Raw genomic sequence first — 22,566 nt, forward strand, 5'->3', positions numbered from 1 at the left:
TATATATATATATATATATATATATATATATTTTTTTTTTTTTTACAGATATATATATATATTTTTTTTTACCTATGTACTTCCTCTAAAAGGTGTTATATTGTAACCTTACATTTATTTATTAATGCCTCTAGTGTGCATATAAGTACCTTTTGAAAGAGTACTGCCCCAGTGACAGCTTTTGTATCTTTTGTTTTATATATATATCTATATATAATATATATAGATATATATATATATATATATATATATATGTATATATATATATATATATAATATATATATGTATATATATATATATATATGTATATATATATATATATATATATATATATATATATATATATACACACACACACACACACACACACTGTTATGATCTGGTCTATGAACTTCCATTCACTCACCACCAGAGGTCACCCGCTCACTACATGGACTCTTGCACCACACTAACTGTTGCACTTCACCCCGGACTACAGTTCCCATCATCCATTGCACTAATTACACACATACAGCTGAAGACACTGATTACACACACACAGCTGTTGCACTTCACACATTCACTATATAACACTCACTTAGATCACTTTCAAACTGCTGAGTATTGTTCAGCACTTATCCCTCTCTAAGTGATAGCGGCCATGCCATGCCATGCCTGGCTTTGTTGGAGTGTTGATAGTGTTTGTTGTATTTGATATATCTATGATATGTTTTGTTTTGTTTGTTTTGTTTTATGTGATGTGATTATGTTATGTTATATGCCATGCCATGCCAGTTTCAATTCAATGCCGTGCCTTGTTAGTGTTTCATAGTTTAGTTTTTTTCTTTCCTTGCCCTGTTACTCATGTTTTGACCCTTTTGCTCTGGATACTGGATTACCATTCTTGCTTAGCCCTCTGGATATTGTTCGCTCATCGAAGACCCACGGTTGCCCTAGGATTATTCTTGTGTCTTGCCCTCTATATACATGTTTGCCAGTATCTGACCCATGCCTGTTAAGACCACGTCTCTGTACAATAGAAGCTTGTATATGGATCTGCACGTCTCATCATGCCTGTTAAGACCACGTCTCTGTACAATAGAAGCTTGTATATTGTTTTGCAAGTGTATTGTTTCATCTTCTTTTTTTTTTGATTTTGTTATGTTGCTCCCTTATGTTAAATTATTTTAAACTACTTTTCCCCCACATCATTCTACACTCCATACACCATAATGGCAAAGCCCAAAAAAAATAAAAAAATGTTTTTAACATCTTTGCAAATGTATTAAAAAAAAAAAAACGTAATTGATTTCATTGCATAAACAATCATACCCCTATCTGGGACGGTTGAAATTGAGCTCAGGAGCATTCATTTCGCTTGTAAATGTTACTACACTTCAAGTGAAGTTAACCTGTGGTAAATTCAGTTGAATGGGTATGATTTGGAATGGCACACCCATCTTAATTAAAGGTCTAACAGCTGATAATCCATATCAGAGCCAAAGCCAAGCCCTGTGGTCAAACGAACTGTCTGTAGAGCTCAGAAACAAGTTTGTGTCAAGCTACACATCTGAGGAAGTGTTCAGAACAAAATTCTGCTTCATTGAGGTTTCACAGAATCATATAGCCTTCATTATCCATAATGGAAGATGTTTGAAACAACTAGAACTCTTCCTAGAGCTGGTCGTCTGGCCAAACTGAGCAATTGATGGAGAAGGGCCTTGTGTAGACTGGTGACCAAGAAGCTGATGGTCACTCTCGTTGAGCTCCATGTTTATATGTGGAGATAGGAGAAACCTACAGAAGGAAAAAACATCACTGCAACACTCCACAAATCCGGGCTTTATGCTGGTGTGGCCAAACTCAATCAACTCTCTTCAGTGAAGACACACAAAATCCCACTTGGAATTTGCAAAAAATGCACCTAAAGGACCCTCAAACTCTGAGAAACACTATTCTCTGGTCTGATGAACTTCAATTCCAAGCATCATATTTGAAGGAAACCAGCTCTGCTCATCACCTGCAGAGTACCATCCAAAAGTAAAGTGTGCTGGGAGCAGCCTCATGCCGTGGGGCTGTTTTTCAGCGGCAGGGACTGAGGGACTAAAATATTGAGATAGCCTTAATGAAAACCTGGTCCAGAGCATTCAAAACCTGGGCAGAAGGTTCACTTTCCAACAGGACAATGAACATAAAAACAGCAAGAGTAGCTTCTAGACAACTCTGTGAATGTCCTCGTGTGGCCCCAGCCACAGCCTGGGCTTGAACCCAATCAAATATTTCCAAAGAAACTTGAAAATGTGTTTCTGTCTCCATCCAACCTGTCAGAACTTGAGAGGTGAGGAGGTGAGGAGAAGAATGACAGATAATTGCCAAATGCTGACGAGCAAAGCTTGTCGCATCATACTGTACCCCAAAAGACTTGAGGCTGTTAAGGTGCTTCAGCTAAGTCAGTGGTCCCCAATCCTGGTCCTGGAGAACCCCCAACACTGCATGCTTTTGGTGTTTCTCTTATCTGACACACACATTTGAGGTCTTGGAGTCGTCACTGATGAGATGATGTGTTGAATCAGTTGTGTTTGAATAGGGAGACATCTAAAATGTGCAGTGTTGGGGGTTCTCCAGGACCAGGATTGGGGAACCACTGAGCTAAGTAATGAGTTAATACTTATACAATGTACTTATTTATTTTTAATAAATTTTACACAGCTGTGACAGTTCTATTTTTGCTTTGTCATTATGGTGTATGGAGTGTAGATGGATGTGGGGATAGTAGTAATTTAAAGCAGTTTTAACATAAAGCTGCAACATAACAAAACATAAATTAAATGAAGGGGTATGAATAATTTCCCGAGGCAATGTATATATGTATAGAGACAGAGAGAGAGAGAGAGAGAGAGAGAGAGAGAGAGAGAGGGAGAGAATTTTAGGTCACATTTAGTATAGGGACCAATTAACTAGCTGCTTATTAGCATGTCTATTATTAACATATTGGCCATTTATTAGCATTATAAACGGCACATATTCTGCATGACCCTACATCTTTAATCCTACTCAATACCTAAACCTAACAACTGGATTACTAACTATAATAAGCAGAAAATTGTGAGTTTATTGACAGCAAAAGTGAGAAAATAGACCTTAAAATAAAAGTGTGACCAAATTTTACTGACCAGAAAGGTAGCAAAGAACATCATTAAAATAGTCCCATGTGACATCAGTGGTTCAACCTTAATTTTATGAAAAAGATACTTTTTTGTGCACAAAGTAAACAATGCAATGTTCTCATGAGTAAAACGATGCATGTGTTTGCATTCCTCTGATTTAAACGAGGCACAGTGAATCCAGGTTCTACGTCAGAATGCCAGCTCCTGCATCAGCAGCACCACATGCATATGTCGTGATACTCTCCTGAACGCACGATAATTGACAAGGATAAGAAGAATTTATTGAAAAAAAGTCATTATTATTGTTTTCTGCTAGCACGCAAAAAGTATTTTGTAGCTCATAGTATTCTCGCAGCTTGTTAAATTATAATTATAAAGTAAATGTCATATTTATTTGTTTACATTTTGACATAGAAATTCATAATTAAAACAGAAAATCAAAATTATGAGATACTGTCATCATTTTGAGATAAGTCAAAATAATTAGAAACTGTGTCATATAAGTTGAAAGTTATTACAAAAAATGTTAAATTATGAGAAATGTCAAAATCACAAAAAGCTGAAATTTAGAGATACTGTCACAATTATGAGAAATTACAAATTATTACAAGCTTAAATTATGACAAAAAGGCATAGTTATGAAAAATTATTAAATTATGAAATAAAAATAATAATTGACAAAAGTCTAAAATATGTAAAAAATTGAGATACTAAATTTTAACTTAGATAAAATGGAATTATGACAATTAAAGGTTTAAACTTAAATGAAAAATTAAATTACCATGTCAAAATTATAAGATAAATTGAAATTATGACATAAAAGTCAAAATTATGACAAAAAAAAAATCATCATGACAAAATGTCTAAATTATAAATTATAATAAAGGTGACTTTACATGACTTGACTTGACATAGTCAATATGAGATACAAAGTGAGTTCAAAATAACTAAGCATGACATAGGTCTGAAATGGTGAAAGACAGTATATGACTCTCCAGTGGTGTGTGTTGAGAGCAGACAGTGTTGAGTAAAATAACAAGCTCAACTGAGGTAGTTTTTTGACATAATGAACTTTTGTCAAGACTTTTCAGCACATTACACATTATACATCCACGACGGTGAGCGTGATTTCTCCAAGTACAACAGGTTCATGGATCAACATTCCAATCAACCAATCAGAATTGAGATATCTGTTTTAGGCTTACAATCAGGGTTAGGTGCCACTACACCCTTGTTAATCAGCTATCATTTCACACTGATTTTAGGAATTAATTATGGGTAGGGTTAGGTTTAGGGGTAGGGATTGGGTTAAATCTATATTTTTGGACAATAATGTTGATCCAGGATTATCAAAAGATGTTGATCCAGAAACATGTCTTACTTGGCAAAATCACGGCTACAGGGTTATGAAATGATGTTTGTTTGTGAATGTTTGTTACTTGGCAAAATCACGGCCCATATAACTTTCCATTGAAGATATGTCATGAAGAAATCCTGCCAGCATTGGCAATACATCACACATGGAGCTGCATGAGTTTGGAGGGTGTGAAGAAGATGATGAAATTGTCAGTTTACAGCAAATGATCTGATGAAGGACTGAACAAACTGGTGATTAATGCCACAGGAGTTCTACACATGACCAGAAAAACTTGAATTCAAAGGGGAAAATAATTATTTATCTTGCCTCTTTGGTGGATATTCTTTTCTGTTTACTGCAAGACTCACTCAATTTTGATATTTTTTCATAAAACAAGGCTTAATATCTCATGTCATTATGATTCTTAAGGAAGTGTATCTTGATTTAAGAATGTTTAAATATTTGTTTTAGATATATCAGTTACCGATTCTCATAATGATTAATAATGTGAGAGAATTTAAGATTTTATGTTTGAAAACTAAAGCAGTGGGTGGGGGGAGAGGGTTTCCAGGACAGTTTTAATGTCACATGTCCTGTTCAGCCTGTCAGCATTTGAATATTTGCTCTCACTGAAGCTGATAGTCTTTGCTGTGAATGACTAAACTAGTCTGCCCTCTGCTGGAGAATGCATGTGAACAGATCGCAAACATGGATAATGCATGGATATGCTTTATTTTCAAGCTTGTGCCTAAATAATCTTAAAAACAAGTCAGTGATTCAAGCCAGATTTCACAGTGACATAAAAAAAAATTATTAGAAAGCAATCATTTCTAAATGTGTTTCAACCATTAGTGCAGCACTGCATGAGGGGTCATAATCAATTATAAAGGTGTGTGACTCTAAGATGCTTGAACATTGATGGTCTTGAATCCGTGCATGATGGTGGGAGGATTCTCCAACACTAAATTAGCAGAAAGCATCCTGGCACCTGCCATCCTGGGAGTGAAATTGACGGGCTTCTTTGTGGTTTCTCGGGGTTGGATCGTAAGCCTGAAATAAGACATGCAAACATCACTTTTACTGTTCCAAGTGTTTAAAGTGTATATCATGGTGCAGGTTTAACATACAAATGAACTCACAGGAGTTTCTGCGATATGCCTATGATTACAGAAGTGCATCAGAAATGTTGACTAACAAGTGTGTACTGACACTTCTAATAGATTCTGTAACAGTGAAACTGATGTCAAAGATAGTCATGTCAAAAATCTCAGAAACAACCCCTCCCACTGATTGAAAACTGTATGTACTCGACTGTTTGATGCCCATCAGAATCACTCATCAGGCATCCCTTACCAAAAAGTAGTATACTTCAAGTTTATTTTATTAAGTATACTTAAGTATAGTTCAAGTATATTTTGACTTTTTGTAAGTATAAGTCAGGTATACTTAATTGTCATTATAAGTATATATCTTAGAAGTACATAAAGCCCATTTCTGAGAAGTACATAAAAAGTAAACTAAAAGTATACTTTCCTATTTTTTAGTTTAAAATAAGTATACTAATAGCACACTTGAATAAACTTCTTTTTCGTAAGGGATGTGAACTAAAACGATCATGACATGCATAGTTTCTTTCATAATACCACTGTTACTATTATAAAATCAAAATAGATAAAAAGGGATCTATTTTAAACAGTGTAAGATTCTTCCCAGGTGAAAAATACACTTCCATAATATACTTAAAGTGCTCTATTTTCGTGCACTAATTTTGAAAATAAGGCATTTTAAGTACATTACAGAAGTGTACTTTTTTTTAACCTGGGTTTCTGTTATTTTGTAATCACTTTTTAATGACAGTGATGTATGATAATGTGTCTTTATTTTAATAAAAAAAAAAAAAAAAAAAAAATCTGTTTTCACTATAGTAGGATTAAACATCAGGGTACTGCGTCAAAATACTTCCTCTCATACTATGCAAGCTGATGATGCAGATTCATAGATTTATTTTTATTTTTTTTCTGGAAGTTATAACAGTGTGACACTTTCTAAACATTATTCTGTTTATTTGAGCATTCCAATCAGTCTGACACATTGTTATCAACCAATGGGGTGTGTTTGGGGGCGGGCTATGTGTTTGCTGACCAATGGCAAAATGAAAATGGGAAAATCTGTTTGAAAACAGTCATTTGTGTGATTCATTTGTTAATGCTCAGGAAAGAATTTACACTTTACACACCTCATTTGAGCCTTCTCCTCCAAGAGTCCTGAACCAGATATGGTCAGTTCTCCGCTCACTGCAACATTAAACGGGTTTGTGAAGATCACCGTGGCCACTTGTGGTGCGTTAATGATGACCGAGACCTCATTTTGAATCTGGAAGAAAACACAAATTGGTTTTGTTATTTTTTACTTGTGAATTTAATTATGCAAGAATATAACCCTTTATGTATAATGCATTATAAAATGTTGTAATGCATTATATGTTTTCTTAAATAATTATAACCAAAATTAAAATGCATTATGATATTTGAAGATTCCTTCTTACATCTGAAATTATTTTTTTTTGTTTTAATGCATTATATTTGCTGAAGGTGTAACAACGACTAAATAAGTATTATAATATTTTAAAACTGTGGTTGCAATTATTCATGAGATCATGCAATGCATTATAAGGTGCATTGCAAAGCATAATTAATGCATTAAAATATTTTTATAATGCATTATAGATAAAGGCTTCAAGTAAATTCTCCAACATAATATCTATGATCTTGGAGTGATGCATATATTTACTGCATAGATAAAAAAAAAACATCTGAAAATGGTTTAAATTTGTCACAAAAAAATCTTGTTTCTTATATAAAGTCATTGGGGAAGTCGTGGCCTAGTGGTTAGAGAGGTTGACTCCTAACCCTAATGTTGTGGGTTCGAGTCTCGGGCCGGCAATACCATGACCGAGGTGCCCTTATGCAGAGCATGAATTTTGAGTATGGGTCACCATACTTGGCTGACGTCACTTTCACTTATAAAGGGGGGTCAAAGGATAGAGGAGTTCATGTTTCTTTTGAAGCTAGTATAAATGTCCATGTTGGGCCAGCATATACCTGTATATCGAGGGAAGGGCTGCGGATGATGAACTCTTCTGAAGCCAGCACTCTCTCCTGAGACTTCACGTCCTCAATAACCACAGCCAGGTTAACCAGAGAATCCTCCTCAGTCTCCTTCAACATGTAGTGCTTGAAAGAGATCTCATGTTTTGTAGTCACAGCTGGTGGAGTACAGAAAACAGGATTCAGTCATGTGACCTCACAATTTCTAATCAATCATTTCGCCATGTTTTTTGGTATTCGAAAGCATGTGGTCTATATGGAGGTTTCTACAAGACCTGAGAGTAAAATAATTTTGTTTTGCATACTGGTTGTGTTCAATGTAATACTGTACTGCCTTATACTAAATAAACAGTATGCAGTATGCATTCCATGACAAACATTTCAGACAGAAGTATGCTACATTATGGTCACATGATGCAAGTGAGTGGCGTCCAGTCATGATCGTATTTATTTGTTTTTTTCTGTAATTTTTTTTTGGCAGTCTGATGAAATAATGAGTAAAATATTGTGATTAACTTGGATGCACTGCATTCCGGGGTTTCGGCCTGTTTTGCCAGAGGATAAGGCCTGTACATTTTAATCATGTATATCTACTGAAAGCAACATTTGTCAGCGTACAATAGTAAATACATGTTAGCATCATTTTTAGATTTTATGGATTTAAATCCATTCATTTGAAATCAAAATCATCAGTCTGTCGCTTTTTAAATTATGTTTTGTTACTTTATAAGGCTTTATTTTGAAAAAAACGAAATTTGTTTGGTTGCACTGATTAAAAAATGTTTTCTTCCAAACCAACATTAGAGAATCATGACCAGATGTATTGTAACACTGCCTGAATAAGCAAATTGTAATATTTCTGCCACTTCATTTACCCCTTCAACAGAATAAATGTGTACAAAACTTACAGGTTGTGATTTTATTTTTATTTATTATTATTATTATTTTTATAAATACATTTTAAACTAATTTTAAGCTATTTTCGCAGAACTCTTACTTTCTTTCGGGCCAATCTTTATGTCATCATGAGCCTCCCAGAAGGTTTCTGTGGGATTTCTGTTGTACTCCTTGTTCTGAGCGTTCACATGTTTTCTCAGCAGTTTTGGAGCAGCATCATTGTTAGTGATTATGATGTTGAAAGAAATGTTTTCTCCAACTACAGGGGCTTTCAGAAGCTGGAGAGAAACTTCAACACCCTTGGAAGCTACATGAAATGACATGGTAGATCATTGTGTTTAGTCATATTACTCAAACAAACAAAGAGCAGTGTTTATGAGGAAAGGAAAAATAAATGCTAGAACTTACCCATGATTCTATCACTTTGAGGTTCACAACTGAAAGTAATGCTTCTTCCAGTAACTTAGATGAATAACAAAAAAATGTTTAGAGGAAAATCATAATAAATATTTACATAAAAATATTCTCAAAATGGATTTAGGTGACACTGAGTTAATTTAACAGTTTGTCATGCATGTCATTTTTTGTTAAAAGTTTCCTCAAAGTGTTCAAGAAACCTGCACTACAATTTCTTTTTCTTCTTCTTCTTCTTCTTCTTCTTTTTTTTTTTTTTTTTTTTTAATTGCAAGCAAACAAAGACCACTGAAGTGTTTTAAAAGAAATTACTATTTTAATCTTACAACTTCTAAATTTCACATTTAATTCAATGTGTTATTTGCCATTTCCTTGTAATTACTGTATGTGAGAAATTTACTGAAGGAAAACAGTGTCAATGTAATCCTACACCAAAAACTTTTCATTGTCTTTAACAACAATCATAATTTTTTTTTTTCTTGATGATGCTGAAACTAGTCAAATGAATTACATAGTTTTCATCTTTAAACATTAGAAAGCTAGAATGACTTACCACCAGTCAATGATCGACTACATGTGTTTCCAACTAAATGTGAAAGAATTAGATTTTTGTATGAAACATATTTTAACAGTAACAGTAATAATAATAATAATAATAATAAGACTTTATTTATATAGCACCTTTCAAACATAAAATGTGACTCAAAGTGCTTTACATAATTAAGAATACACAGTTAAATAAGCAACAACATTACATCCAATAAAACAAATACATCAAGCATAAAGATAAAAAAACCTACAGTACATACAACCCATTCTATAAAAAACAAACGTACATTTATAAAGTAAACTAACTGAATGCCAAGATAAATAAATGAATAAAATAAAATACTCCCTGTACTAGCTTCCCTAATATCTGATGGTAATTTATTCCATAATTTTGGAACATAATCTACGAAGAATGCATCACCAATTGACATTTTAGATTATTGTATTTAGTCATCTTACTCAAACATAATAAACAGCAGTGTTTATGAGGAAAGGAAAAATAAATGCTAGAACTTACCCATGATTCTATCACTTTGAGGTTCACATCTAAAAGTAGTGCTTCTTCCAGTAACTTAGATGAATAACAAAAAAAATATTTAGAAGAAAATCATAATAAATATTTACATTAAAATATTCTCAAAATGGATTTAGGTGACACTGAGTTAATTTAACAGTTTGTCATGCATGTCATTTTTTGTTAAATGTTTCCTCAAAGTGTTCAAGAAACCTGCCCTACAATTTTTTTTTTTTTTTTTTTTTTTTTTTTTTTTTTTTTTTTTTGCAAGCAAACAAAGACCACTGAAGTGTGTTTTACAAGAAAGTACAATTTTAATCTTACAACTTCTAAATTTCACATTTAATTCAATGTGTTAATTGCCATTTGTTTGTAATTATGTGAGAAATTTACTGAAGGAAAACAGTGTCAATGTAATCCTACACCAAAAACTTTTCATTGTCTTTAACAACAACTATTCATTTTGTATTTATTTTTTTTCCGGTGATGCTGAAACTAGTCAAATGAATGACACAATTTTCAGCTTTAAACATTAGAAAGCTAGATTAGAATGACTTACCACCCGCCATTGATCCACGATATGTGTTTTCATCTAAATGTGAAAGAATGAGATTTTTGTATGAAACATATTTTAACAGTAATAATAATAATAATAAAACTTTATTTATATACCACCTTTCAAACATAAAATGTGACTCAAAGTGCTTTACATAATTAAAAATACACACTTAAATAAGCAACAATATTACATCCAATAGAACAAATACATCAAGCATAAAGATAAAAAAAGGCCTACAGTACATACAACCCATTCTATAAAAAACAAATGTACATTTACAAAGTAAACTAACTGAAAGCCAAGAAAAAGTTATATAAAAAACAAATGTACATTTACAAAGTAAATATATATATATATATATATATATATATATATATGTATATATATATATATATATATATATATATATATATATATATATATATATATACACTAAGAGTACTAGCTTCCCTAATATCTGATGGTAATTTATTCCATAATTTTGGAACATAATTTACAAATGATGCATCACCAATTTTTTGTCTTTTTTTTTTTTCCTTTTTTTTCTCTTCTAGAACTGGGAACCTCCAATAAACCTATATTAAATGATCTTAAAGTTCTGGAGTATAATTAACAAGAGAACTGATAATGCAGTTAGGTCCTTGCCCATTACAGGCTTTGCACGTAATAAGCAGGACTTTATAATCTACTCTTAATTTTATGGGAAACCAGTTATTCACTGCCATAAGGCAGGATGTGATGGAGTTAACAGCCACAGTATCATTTGGCTCAGCAGAAATGTATAGCTGTGTATCATCAGCATAACTATGAAAACTTGCATTGTTTTCTCTGATGATGTCTCTAAGTGGCCACACATATAATGAAAATAATAAAGGGCCAAGACAACTTCCTTGTGGGACTCCATAATGCGATTTATGTTTCACAGACACATAATCTCCAAGTTGAACAGAGAAATTTCTCCCCTTAATATAAGTTTTAAACCAATTTAATACATTATCAGAAAGACCTACTAATTTTTCCAAACGATTTATTAAAATGTCATGATCAATTGTGTCAAATGCACTCAAATCTAAACGAACAAGAATTTAAACTTTATTTTTACTGGAATTAACTGTAAGCTCATTTGTTATTTTTATAAGAGCAGTTTCGGTACTGTGGTACTTCATATAGTCAGAAACTTTATGTTTTTTCTTTTTTATCACTCTTTCTCTTACCCTCCTCAGTTTTGTATTCAGACGTGATGTCCTGCATACTCATGGATCCTGGACGTTTGGTGGAGATCAGGGCTCCAACTCTGCGTTTATCGACGCTGGTTGATAATACTCTCCCATTTCTGACAATCATTGTACGCACATCAGCGTTTACTTCTGCGTAAACGAACGGCACATCGTATTGCACATCCACCCTCCGCTCATAAATGGCTGTAACAGCAGCAGGACCACAGTGGAACATTCCTGTGACAGAATATTGATGTTTAAGCATCATTATCATCAAATCCCAGCTCAAAAAAATAGCATGCTTTGGAGGAACTGAATAGGATGCTATCTAGGCAGCTCACTATTTTTTTATATATGTTAACCTCGTAAAAATCACTGTAATGACAGACCTGAGCTCATCTCTTGTGGCGTGGGGTCAAGAACCTGCCATCCGTCATAACCTTGACCCAGATCAGGCCTCTTCATCCAACTCTCCACCCACACATGGAAGTTCCTGAAAAAGACCAAACACTTTCAGCTCACATTTTGACAGATTAAAAATCATGAAACAATGAATTATTCCTTTCCATCGCAATCAATAGCGTAGCCTAATGATGGTGCAGACACCTTTACTGAAGTATAAGGAAAAGCATTAAACATAACATACATTAAAAACAATTTTTCAAGTTTTTCTTTTTTTTTTCTTTGTTATTTTTATTGTGCAAGGATGTATTAAACCAATCAAAAGTGACAGTAAAAACATTTTGTAATGTTACAATATTTTTGTACTTCAAATAAATGCTGTTCTTTTGAATGTTCTGTTCATAAAAGAATCCTCACAAAAAAAAAAAAAAATGTATCAGTTTCCACAAAAATATTTGGCAGCACAACTGTTTTCAACACTGATAATAATCAGAAATGTTTCTGAAGCAGCAAATCAGCATATTAGAATGATTTCTGAAGAATCATGTGACACTGAAAACTGGAGTAATAATAACTACACTTTTTAGACTTTAGTGTAACTCACCAGATGCTATCCCTGCTCATGGACAGTTTTTCCCCCTTCTCATTGTAATATTCCTCGATTGTCATATTTCCGTCTGTGTCGTGAGCAGAGTTGAAGTTGGTGACGACTCGAGTCGGAATGCCAAGGGCTCTCATTACTATTACACAAACAAACACTTTTTATATTAATCATCAGTAGTATTTATTAAATTACCAACGGCCAATGAAATTAATACTTCAACTAAAAATGAAATTTTTTACACACTCCCATGCTGTTTCAACCACATTATTTTCGTTCAACCCACGAAGCACAAAAGGAAAACAACACACACACACACACACACACTACCATTTAAGAGTTTGGGGTCGAAAAAAAGAAATGTTTTTGAAAGAATTCTCTTATGCTCACCATTTATTTGATCAAAAATACAATACAAAACAATAAAATTGTGAAATATTACAATTTAAAATATGTTTTCTATATAAATGTATTGTAAAAATATAATTTATTGCTGTAATCAAAGCTGCATTTTCATCATCATTACTCCAGTCTTCCTTGTCACATGATCTTTCAGCAATCGTTTTAATTTGCTGATTTGATGCTCAAGAAACATTTACGATTGCATATAAACTTTGAACTTATAGAAAATTCAAAAGAACATGATTTATGTGAAATCTAAATCTTCTTTAGTATTAGAAATGTTGTTATTTCAGCTTTTGATCAGTTTTAATGTGTCTAAATAAAATAATTAATTTCTTTCTTTTGAATGTAATGACTTCTATTTGTCCCACCTGTACACATGACAGCAGCAAACACCCAGCACTGTCCGTATTTCACAGGCCTGAATTGTGTTTCTGACCACATCCTGAGAATATCTGCGCTACCGGACCACTTTGAAGGGTTGACGCCATCTTTGTAGTCCCCTGACCAGTTTCCCATTAACACTCCTTTATCATCATTACAGTTCACCTGTTTAGAAAGACAGAGAGACTATATTAATACATGGAGAGAGAGAGAGAGAGAGAGAGAGAGAGAGAGAGAGAGCAGAGAGGAGAGAATGAGAGCAGATCCTCACCATCGCTGAGATCACACGGCTGATGTAAACCGGATTGCTGCGGTTCAGTAGATCTTTAACTATATCTGCTTGATGTTGAGGACTCACCTGCAGCAATTTCATACAGATGTCCAATATGCCTTTTTCATACTGAAAACACATTTATGCATGACAGGAGTTAATGTGAAGCCGTTGTTCAGTGCTGAGCTGTCAGTCAATGGTCAAACATCTCACCTGATCAAATGACCAGGACTGGGGGACAATGTTCCCGGGGCTGCCTTTAAACAGCAGGCCAAAATCACTCTTGACATATTCAGTCCTCAGATCCTCCGCCTGCAGAAACACTGAATCAGCTGCAGAAAAACACAACCGTTTGTTTTGTAATCTGTGTGTAATTGCAATAAATGAAGGCAGTAAATTATAAGAGGCATTACTGTGATTTTAAAGGTGTATAAAATGGTGTATAAAAATAATTTAGAATAAAAACATTTAGAATGTTACAAAAGATTTCCATTTAAAATAAATGCTATTTTTTTATATTCATCAAAGAATCCTGAAAAATAAAATGTACCCGTTTCCACAAAAAATAAGCAGCACAACTGTTTTCAACACTGATAATAATCAGAAATGTTTCCTGAGCAGAAACTCAAGGATCATGTGACACTGGAGTAATGATGATGAAAATTCAACATTGATCACATAAATAAATTACATTTGAAAACGTATTAAAATAAAATAGTTATCTTAATGGAATATAATGGTACATAATGGAACAGTATTACAATTGTTACTGTATTCTAAATGTTTCAGCCTTGATGAGGAGAAGAGACTAATTTCCAAAACCTTAAAACATATTACCAACCCCAAACTTTTAAAAGGTAGTGTACATAAGGTAATATTCTCAATAAATACAATTTGGATGTAATATATTTACATAATTACATTTACATTAACTCATTTAGCAGAAGCAATCGAAACCAACAAAAGAGCAATAGTATGCAAGTGATATAACAAGTCTTGGTTAGCCTAACGCAGTACACATAGAAATACACACACACACACATACATATACACACACACATACACATACACATAATAAAAAGAAAACAAGTATATAGAATAGAAAATGAATAGAGAAAGCTAATGTTAGAGGCCTTTTTTGTTGTTTTTTTATATATAAAAAATAAATAGAGAGTGCAAGTGTTAGAGGGTCAAGTATTTCAAAAAACAAATAGATAAAATAGAATTACAATAGAAAATGCTAGAGTTAGAGGGTCAAATAAAGATGGAAGGGATGTTTTAAGCATTTTCTTGAAGTTGTCTAAGGACTCAGCTGCTCAAATTGAGTTGGGCAGGTCTTTCCACCAGAATGGAACAGTTTGTGTAAAAGTCTGCGAAAGTGATTTTTTGCCTCTTTGGAATGGCACAATAATGTGTCGTTCACTTGGAGAACGCAAGCTTCTAGAGGCACACAAGTCTGATGTAGTGAATTTAGGTAAAGGGATGCAGAGCCAGTGGTGGTTTTGTAGGCAAACATCAATGCCTTGAATTTTATGCGAGCAGCTATTGGTAGCCAATGCAAACTGATGAACAGAGATGTGACAGGCTTTCTTTCGGCTCATTAAAAAAGAATCTTGCTGCTGCGTTCTGGATTAATTGTAAAGGTTTGATAAAAGTGGCTGGAAGACCTGCCAAGAGAGCATTGCAATAGTCCAGCCTGGACAGAACAAGAGTTTGAACAAGGAGTTGTGTAGCATGTTCTGAAAGAAAGGGCCTGATCTTTCTAATGTTGTATAAAGCAAATCTGCAGAACTGGGCAGTTTTAGCAATGGGGTCTGAGAAATTTAGCTGATCATCAATCACAACTCCAAGGTTTCTGGCTGTTTTTGAGTTATGGTTGATGTGCTGTATGGTGAAATTGTGATGAAGTCATGGGTTTGTTGAAACCACAAGCAGGTCTGTCTTGGCAAGGTGAAGGTGGTGGTCCTTCATCCAGAAATGTCTGTTAGACAAGCTCAGATGCAAGCAGCTATCGTCGGATCATCAGGAGGGAATGGGAGGTAGAGTTGAGTGTCATCAGCATAAAAGTGATACGAAAAGCCATGTTTCTGAATGACAGAACCTAGTGATGCCATGCAGACAGAGAAGAGAAGTGGTCCAAGAACTGAGCCCTGAGGCACCCTAGTAGCTAGATGATGTTACTTGGACACCTCACCCCTCCAAGATACCTTAAAGGATCTATCTGAGTCCTACAAACATGAATGATTTTTCAAATAAAGTCTCCAGATTAGAAGAGGTGCTTCTTCATTTACATTTCTAAGCAATGAGACTTAATGTAGAGTGATTTGGACTAGCAAGTAACTAGCAACCACAAAGCAACATGCTAAAAACTCGTGCCTACTGAAGCCTTCAGTTTTAGACAAACCGACAGCACTCACCTGGGCACCAGGGGTTGCAGAGGAGCGTGACCTGGCCAAGAAAATATGCTTCCTCACTTAGGCGGGTCTCGACTCTCAGATGAAGCGTGTAGGCACCAATAGAAGCAGACGCAGGGCTGGACAGTGATACTGAAAATGCACTGTGTCCAGTTGGGTTCCGTATACACTTCTCCAGAACCGCTGTCCACTGGGTCAGAGAGGGCTGTCTGGACACAGAGACCGGAGCCTCCACATACAACGGGCCTGCGGTAAGGAGAAAGGTGTGGATGTCAGGATAGAGCACAAAAATATGGTTCTGGAATGAATTTTCTCCACAGAGTAACTGATTGTAAGTTTTCATGTATTTTACCAATTACCAAATATCAAAAATTATCTAAAGTTAAATATAACTAGAATCGTTAAAAAATCTAATTATTTTAAATAAAATACAAAAATACTTATAGACATTTTATTTCAGCTAGTTGCTGAGGCAAAATTTCTTATTTAGTCTAACTTGAAATAAAATATCTAAAATTAAAGATTACTATGTTAGTATTTATGATGTTTATCTTGCATATTCAATCACCATTAATGTACTGTTTTAAGTCCTTTTAAACTTATTTTAGCCTGCTAATGTTTTTTTTTTTTTTCCTTTTAAATTTTTATTATTAGGGCCCGAGCACCGGTGGTGCAAGGACCCTCTTGGAATTGCTCTGTTTATTATTATTCTTCCGCTTCTTCTTCTTCTCCGAAATGAATCGCATTTTTGAGGGCCTAAACATCCTCGAAAACTCATGAAACTTTGCACACGCATCAGGACTGGCGGAAATTTACATCTGATATAGGTTTCAAAAGTGGGTGTGGCAAAATGGCTCGATAGCGCCACCTGTTAAATTTCAATGGAGTGCGCCTCGAGCTATGTTTCACGTACATGCATGAAAATTGGTACACACGTGTAGCACACGATTACCTACAAAAAAGTCTCTTGGTACAAAATCCAAAACCCAACAAGAAGTAAATTATTTTTAATTTCCTGTACAATTTTTGTGCAGTTTTTGCCATTTCCATGCCTCGTACTTTGACGAACTCCTCCTACAGTTTTAATCGGATTATCTTCAAATTTGGTGAGGGTCATCATAAGACCTTTGAGATAAATTGCGAAGATTTTGAGTTTTTCGTCAAGGGGTGTGTCCCTGGCGGCCTGACAAAGTTCGACAAAGTTCAAACTTCACACATGTGATAGGTGTTCTGTCCTGAACAAACAGCCATGACCAAATTCAGTTATAGTCATAGCGCCACCTGCTGGTAACAGGAAGTGACATGGTTAACACTGTTATTGACTCCTAGGAACATATTAAAAAGTGTCAACAAGTGTTAAATAAGCTGGCAAAATTCTAGAAGCATGCTAAAACATGCTAGCAGCACTTAGGTCAGTGTTAAAGCATGGTACAAATGCAGTGAAACAGGAAGTAGCTGTAACTCAGGCATACATTTACATTTACATTTACATTTAGTCATTTAGCAGACGCTTTATCCAAAGCGACTTACAAATGAGGACAATGGAAGCAATCAAAAAAAACAAAAGAGCAATGATATATAAGTGCTATAACAAGTCTCAGTTAGCCTAAATGCAGTATACGTAGCAAGGGCTTTTAAACAATATAATAAATAAAAATAAAACAGATAGAATAGAAAAAGAATAGAGCAAGCTAATGTTAGAGGTCTTTTTTATAATTGTATAATAAATGAAAAGAAAATAGATAGAATACAAAAAGATTAGAAAGGTAGTTATTTTTTTTTTTTTTTTAAATAGAATTAGAATAGTGAGTGCAAAAGTTAGAGGGTCAAATAAAGATGGAAGAGATGTGTTTTAAGCTGATTCTTGAAGATGGCTAAGGACTCAGTTGCTCGGATTGAGTTGGGCAGGTCATTCCACCAGGAGGGAACATTTAATTTAAAAGTCCGTAAAAGTGACTTTGTGCTTCTTTGGGATGGCACAATCAAGCGACGTTCACTTGCAGAACGCAAGCTTCTAGAGGGCACATAAGTCTGAAGTAATGAATTTAGGTAAAGGGGGGTGCAGAGCCAGTGGTGGTTTTGTATGCAAACATCAATGCCTTGAATTTTATGCGAGCAGCTATTGGTAGCCAGTGCAAATTGATAAACAGAGGTATGATGTGTATTCTTTTCTGCTCATTAAAAATTTATCTTGTTGCCGCGTTCTGGATTAATTATAAAGGTTGGATAGAACTGGGTGAAGGACCTGCCAAGAGAGCACTGCAATAGTCTAGCCTGAACAGAACAAGAGCTTGAACAAAGAGTTGTGAAGCATGTTCCGAAAGAAAGGGCCTGATCTTCTTAATATGGAATAAAGCATATCTGCAGGACCGGACAGTTTTAGCAATGTGGTCTGAGAGAGTTAGCTGATCATCAATCATAACTCCAAGGTTTCTGGCTGTTTTTTGAAGGAGTTATGGTTGATGTGCCTAACTTGATGGTGAAATTGTGATGAAACGATGGGTTTGCTGGAACCACAAGCAGTTTCTGTCTTGGCAAGGTTGAGTTGAAGGTGATGGTTCTTCATTCAGCAAGAAATGTCTGTTAGACAGGCTGAGATGCGAGCAGCTACCGATGGATCATCAGGATGGAATGAGAGGTAGAGTTGAGTGTCATCAGCATAGCAATGGTATGAAAAGCCATGTTTCTGAATGACAGAACCTAATGATGCCATGTAGACAGAGAAGAGAAGTGGTCCAAGAACTGAGCCCTGAGGTACCCCAGTAGTTAGATGTTGCGACTTGGACACCTCACCTCTCCAAGATACTTTGAAGGACCTATCTAATACGTAAGACTCAAACCACTGGAGTGTGGTTCCTGAGATGCCCTTTGTCAGTAGGGTTGACAGGAGGATCTGGTGGTTAACCGTGTCAAAAGCAGCAGATAGATCAAGCAAGATAAGTATTGAAGATTTGGATTCCGCTCTTGCCAGTCTTAGGGCTTCAACAACTGAGAGCAAGGCAGTCTCAGTTGAATGTCCACTTCTGAAGCCAGATTGGTTGCTGTCAAGGAGGTTGTTCTGTGTGAGAAAGGTAGAGACTTGGTTGAATACAGCTCGTTCAAGTGTTTTTTGCAATGAAAGGAAGAAGGGAAACTGGTCTGTAGTTCTCTAAAAGAGATGGGTTGAGGGTGGGTTTCTTTAGTGGAGTTATACGAGCCTGTCTAAATGATGGGGGAAAACACCTGTATGAAGGGATGTGTTAATGATGTGAGTGAGTGCAGGTACAACTGCAGGAGAAATGGCTTGAAGGAGATGAGATGCAATAGGATCAAGCGGACAAGTAGTAGGATGATTAGAAAGGATGAGTTTGGAGACTTCTGCCTCAGAGAGTGAAGAGAAGGATGTGAATGAGTGTATGTTTGCTGGTGAGATGTGCTTGATGGATTGTGGTGTGGAAAATTGTGCACTGATGTTTTTAATTTTATTAATGAAAAACGTGGTAAAGTCGTCAGCTATTAGAGATGAAGCAGGAGGGGGAGGAAAATGTTTTAAAAAGCATGCGAGAGTTAGACGAATTGTTAATTTTGTTATGGTAGTATGTCTTTTTAGCAGTGGAGACATTAGCAGAAAAGGAAGAGAGGAGTGATTGATACACATTAAGGTCAGTAGTATTTTTAGATTTGCGCCAACACCCTTTCAGCAGCTCTAAGCTTAGAACGATGTTCGCGTAGAACATCAGACAGCCAAGGGGCAGAAGGGGTGGTACGGGGTGGCCTGGAAGGAGCAGACAGTGTCTAAACAAGATGTAAGAGTAGAACAGAAAGTATCAGTAGCCCTGTTAGCATCAAAAGATTCTAATAGTTTAGGGGAAGGAAGTGAAGATGAAACCATTGCAGATAGCCGGGAGGGTGAGAGTGAGTGTAGGTTACGTCGAAAGATGACATGTGGAGGGGTAAGTGATGTGTCAGGAACCATGTTGAGGTTTAAGAGTGAGGAGGAAGTGATCTGAGGTGTGCAGTGGAGTAACCAGTACATGATCAGTGGAGCAGTGTCGTGTGTAAATAAGGTCCAGTTGGTTGCCTGATTTGTGAGTAGCAGTAGTTGACACTCGGTTGAGATCAAAATAGGCAAGTAGAGTGTGGAAGTCAGCAGATAGAGGTTTATCTAGGTGGATGTTGAAATCTCCAAGCATAACTAGGGGAGTACCATCCTCAGGAAAGGTTGAGAGCAGCACATCTAATTCATCCAAAAAGATACCTAGTGGTCCTGGGGGTCGATACAATGTCCGATCCGCCCCAAACTTCACAAGTTTGATTAGAGTCCTGGCCTGAAGACATGTACATGTTCATATTTGGTTATAGTTATAGCGCCACCTACTAGTGACAAGTTTTACACTGGTATGCACTATTAGCAACACAGTAAAATATGCCATTGTGTGCTAAACATGCTAGAAATGTTCTCAAACATGCTAGCAACAGTTACTAAGTCTCTATTATCATTCTATTAATACTATCAAACAGGAAGTTGTTGTAACTCATGCATACAATGCCCAATCTGCCCCAAACTTCAGTCCTGGCCTGAACACAATCAACATGCCCGTATTTGGTTATAGTCATAGCGCCACCTGCTGGCAACAGGTAGTGTCATGTGTAACACTGTTATGGACTCCTAGCAACATATTAAAAGTGTCAGGAAGTCCTAAATACACTTGCAACATGTTAGAAACATACCAAAACATGCTAGTAGCACTTAGCTAAGTGCTAAAGCATGCTACTACTGCAGTGAAAAAGGAAGTTGCTGTAACTCAGGCCAGCAATGTCCGATCTGCCCCAAACTTCACAAATTTGACAAGAGTCTTGTCCTGAAAATGATACATGCCTGTATTTGGTTATGTTAATAGGGCTAGCTGTTTGTGATATGAAGTATAATTTGTAAATCTTTTATTCATAGCACCACCTGATGGCAACAGGCATCAACAAGTGTTGAATCGGCTGGCAAAATTCTAGAAGCATGCTGAAACATACTAGCAACACTTAGCTCAGTGTTAAAGCATCCTATTAATGCAGTGAAGCAGAAAATTACTGTAACTCGTGCATACAATGTCCAATCTGCCTCAAACTTCAAAGTTTGATTAGAGTCCTGGCCTGAAGACATCCAAATGCTCATATTTGGGTATAGTTATAGCGCCACCTACTGGCAACATGAAGTGACATGTTTTACACTTATGCATTATTAGCAACACAGACAATTATGCCATTGTGTGCTAATCATGCTAGAAATATTCTCAAACATGCTAGCAACACTTACTATGTGCTAAAGGATGCTATCAATACTATGAAACAGTAAGTTGTTGTAACTCATGCATACAAGCCCAATCTTCCCCCAAACTTCACATGTTTTATAAGAGTCCTGGCCTGAACACATCTAAAGGCCAATATTAAATTATAATTATAGTGCCACCTGCTGGCAACAGGAAATGACTAATTTTAAACTAAATTAAACATGAAATGGCTGATCTGCCCTAAACTTCACATGTTTGATAAGATTCCTGGTCTCAACAGATCGTAAGGCCAATATTTCAGTTATAATCATAACCGCCACCTGCTGGCGACAGGAAATTACTTGTTTTAAACTAACTTAAACATGCAATATCCGGTCTGCCATCCGGTCTGCCCAAAGTTTATGTGTTTGATATGGGTCCTGGCCTGAACTCTTCTTTAGGCCAATATTTATCTATAGTCTTAGCGCCACCTGCTGGCAACAGGAAATTACTTCTTTTACACTAACTTAAACATGCAATGTCTGATCTGCCCCAAATTTTGCATGTTTGGTAAGAGTCCTGGCCTGAAGACATTTACATGCCAATATTCAGTTATAATCATAGCGCTACCTGTTGGCAGCAGGAAATGTGGCACAAATATTTACCATTTTATAAGCATATGGTCCAACGTTCACTGTTCTCCTATGGCCACCAGGTGGTGGTGAGCCCGGGTGCGAGGGCCCTTTCATCGCTGCTTGCAGCTTTCATTTTTTTTTTCCCTTTATTCTATTTTGTGTATTTTTGTACTGCCTTGTCCATGATGTAATGTCTAAATTTCACCTCGAGGAGAAAATAAAGTTGTATCTTCATAAACTAAAACTAATAAATGTAATAAATGTAAAAACTATGAATTATGAACTATGAATTTTATCATAATGGAATTATGCACGTGCGCGGGCACACACACACACACACACACACACACACACACAAACGTTTGTTTTTGTGAATTGTGGCGACATTCCATAGGCATAATGGTTTTTATACTTTACAAACTCTATGTGCTATTGCCCTACACCAACCCTACACCT

The 22,566-nt window shown here is 35.6% G+C and overlaps 1 protein-coding gene across 1 annotated transcript; it reads right to left on the reverse strand.

Moving 5' to 3' along the window:
* Nucleotides 1-5,217: 5,217 nt before the first annotated feature.
* LOC109089107 (protein-glutamine gamma-glutamyltransferase 5-like) lies at nucleotides 5,218-13,977 on the reverse strand. The gene is made up of 11 exons (XM_042725335.1): nucleotides 13,822-13,977; nucleotides 13,538-13,715; nucleotides 12,768-12,903; nucleotides 12,151-12,254; nucleotides 11,759-11,998; nucleotides 10,545-10,577; nucleotides 9,989-10,042; nucleotides 8,609-8,815; nucleotides 7,606-7,769; nucleotides 6,741-6,877; nucleotides 5,218-5,554 (listed from the first exon to the last, which is right to left on the reverse strand). The coding sequence occupies exons 1-11, from the start codon at nucleotides 13,960-13,962 to the stop codon at nucleotides 5,404-5,406; spliced, it is 1,545 nt and encodes a 514-aa protein (XP_042581269.1). The 5' UTR covers nucleotides 13,963-13,977; the 3' UTR covers nucleotides 5,218-5,403.
* Between the last annotated feature and the right edge of the window lie 8,589 nt (nucleotides 13,978-22,566).

Source organism: Cyprinus carpio, chromosome B6, assembly GCF_018340385.1.
Source record: "Cyprinus carpio isolate SPL01 chromosome B6, ASM1834038v1, whole genome shotgun sequence".
In the NCBI taxonomy this organism is placed as follows: Eukaryota; Metazoa; Chordata; class Actinopteri; order Cypriniformes; family Cyprinidae; genus Cyprinus; species Cyprinus carpio.

Coding starts and splice junctions, on each gene's coding strand:
- LOC109089107 (XM_042725335.1), bottom strand. CDS start 13,962: ATGTGTTTTCAGTATGAAAAAGGCATATTGGACATCTGTATGAAATTG. Junction 10,578..11,758: donor TGAATACAAAACTGAGGAGG/GTAAGAGAAAGA, acceptor TTTCACATTTAG/ATGAAAACACATATCGTGGA. Junction 5,555..6,740: donor GAGGAGAAGGCTCAAATGAG/GTGTGTAAAGTG, acceptor GTCTTATTTCAG/GCTTACGATCCAACCCCGAG.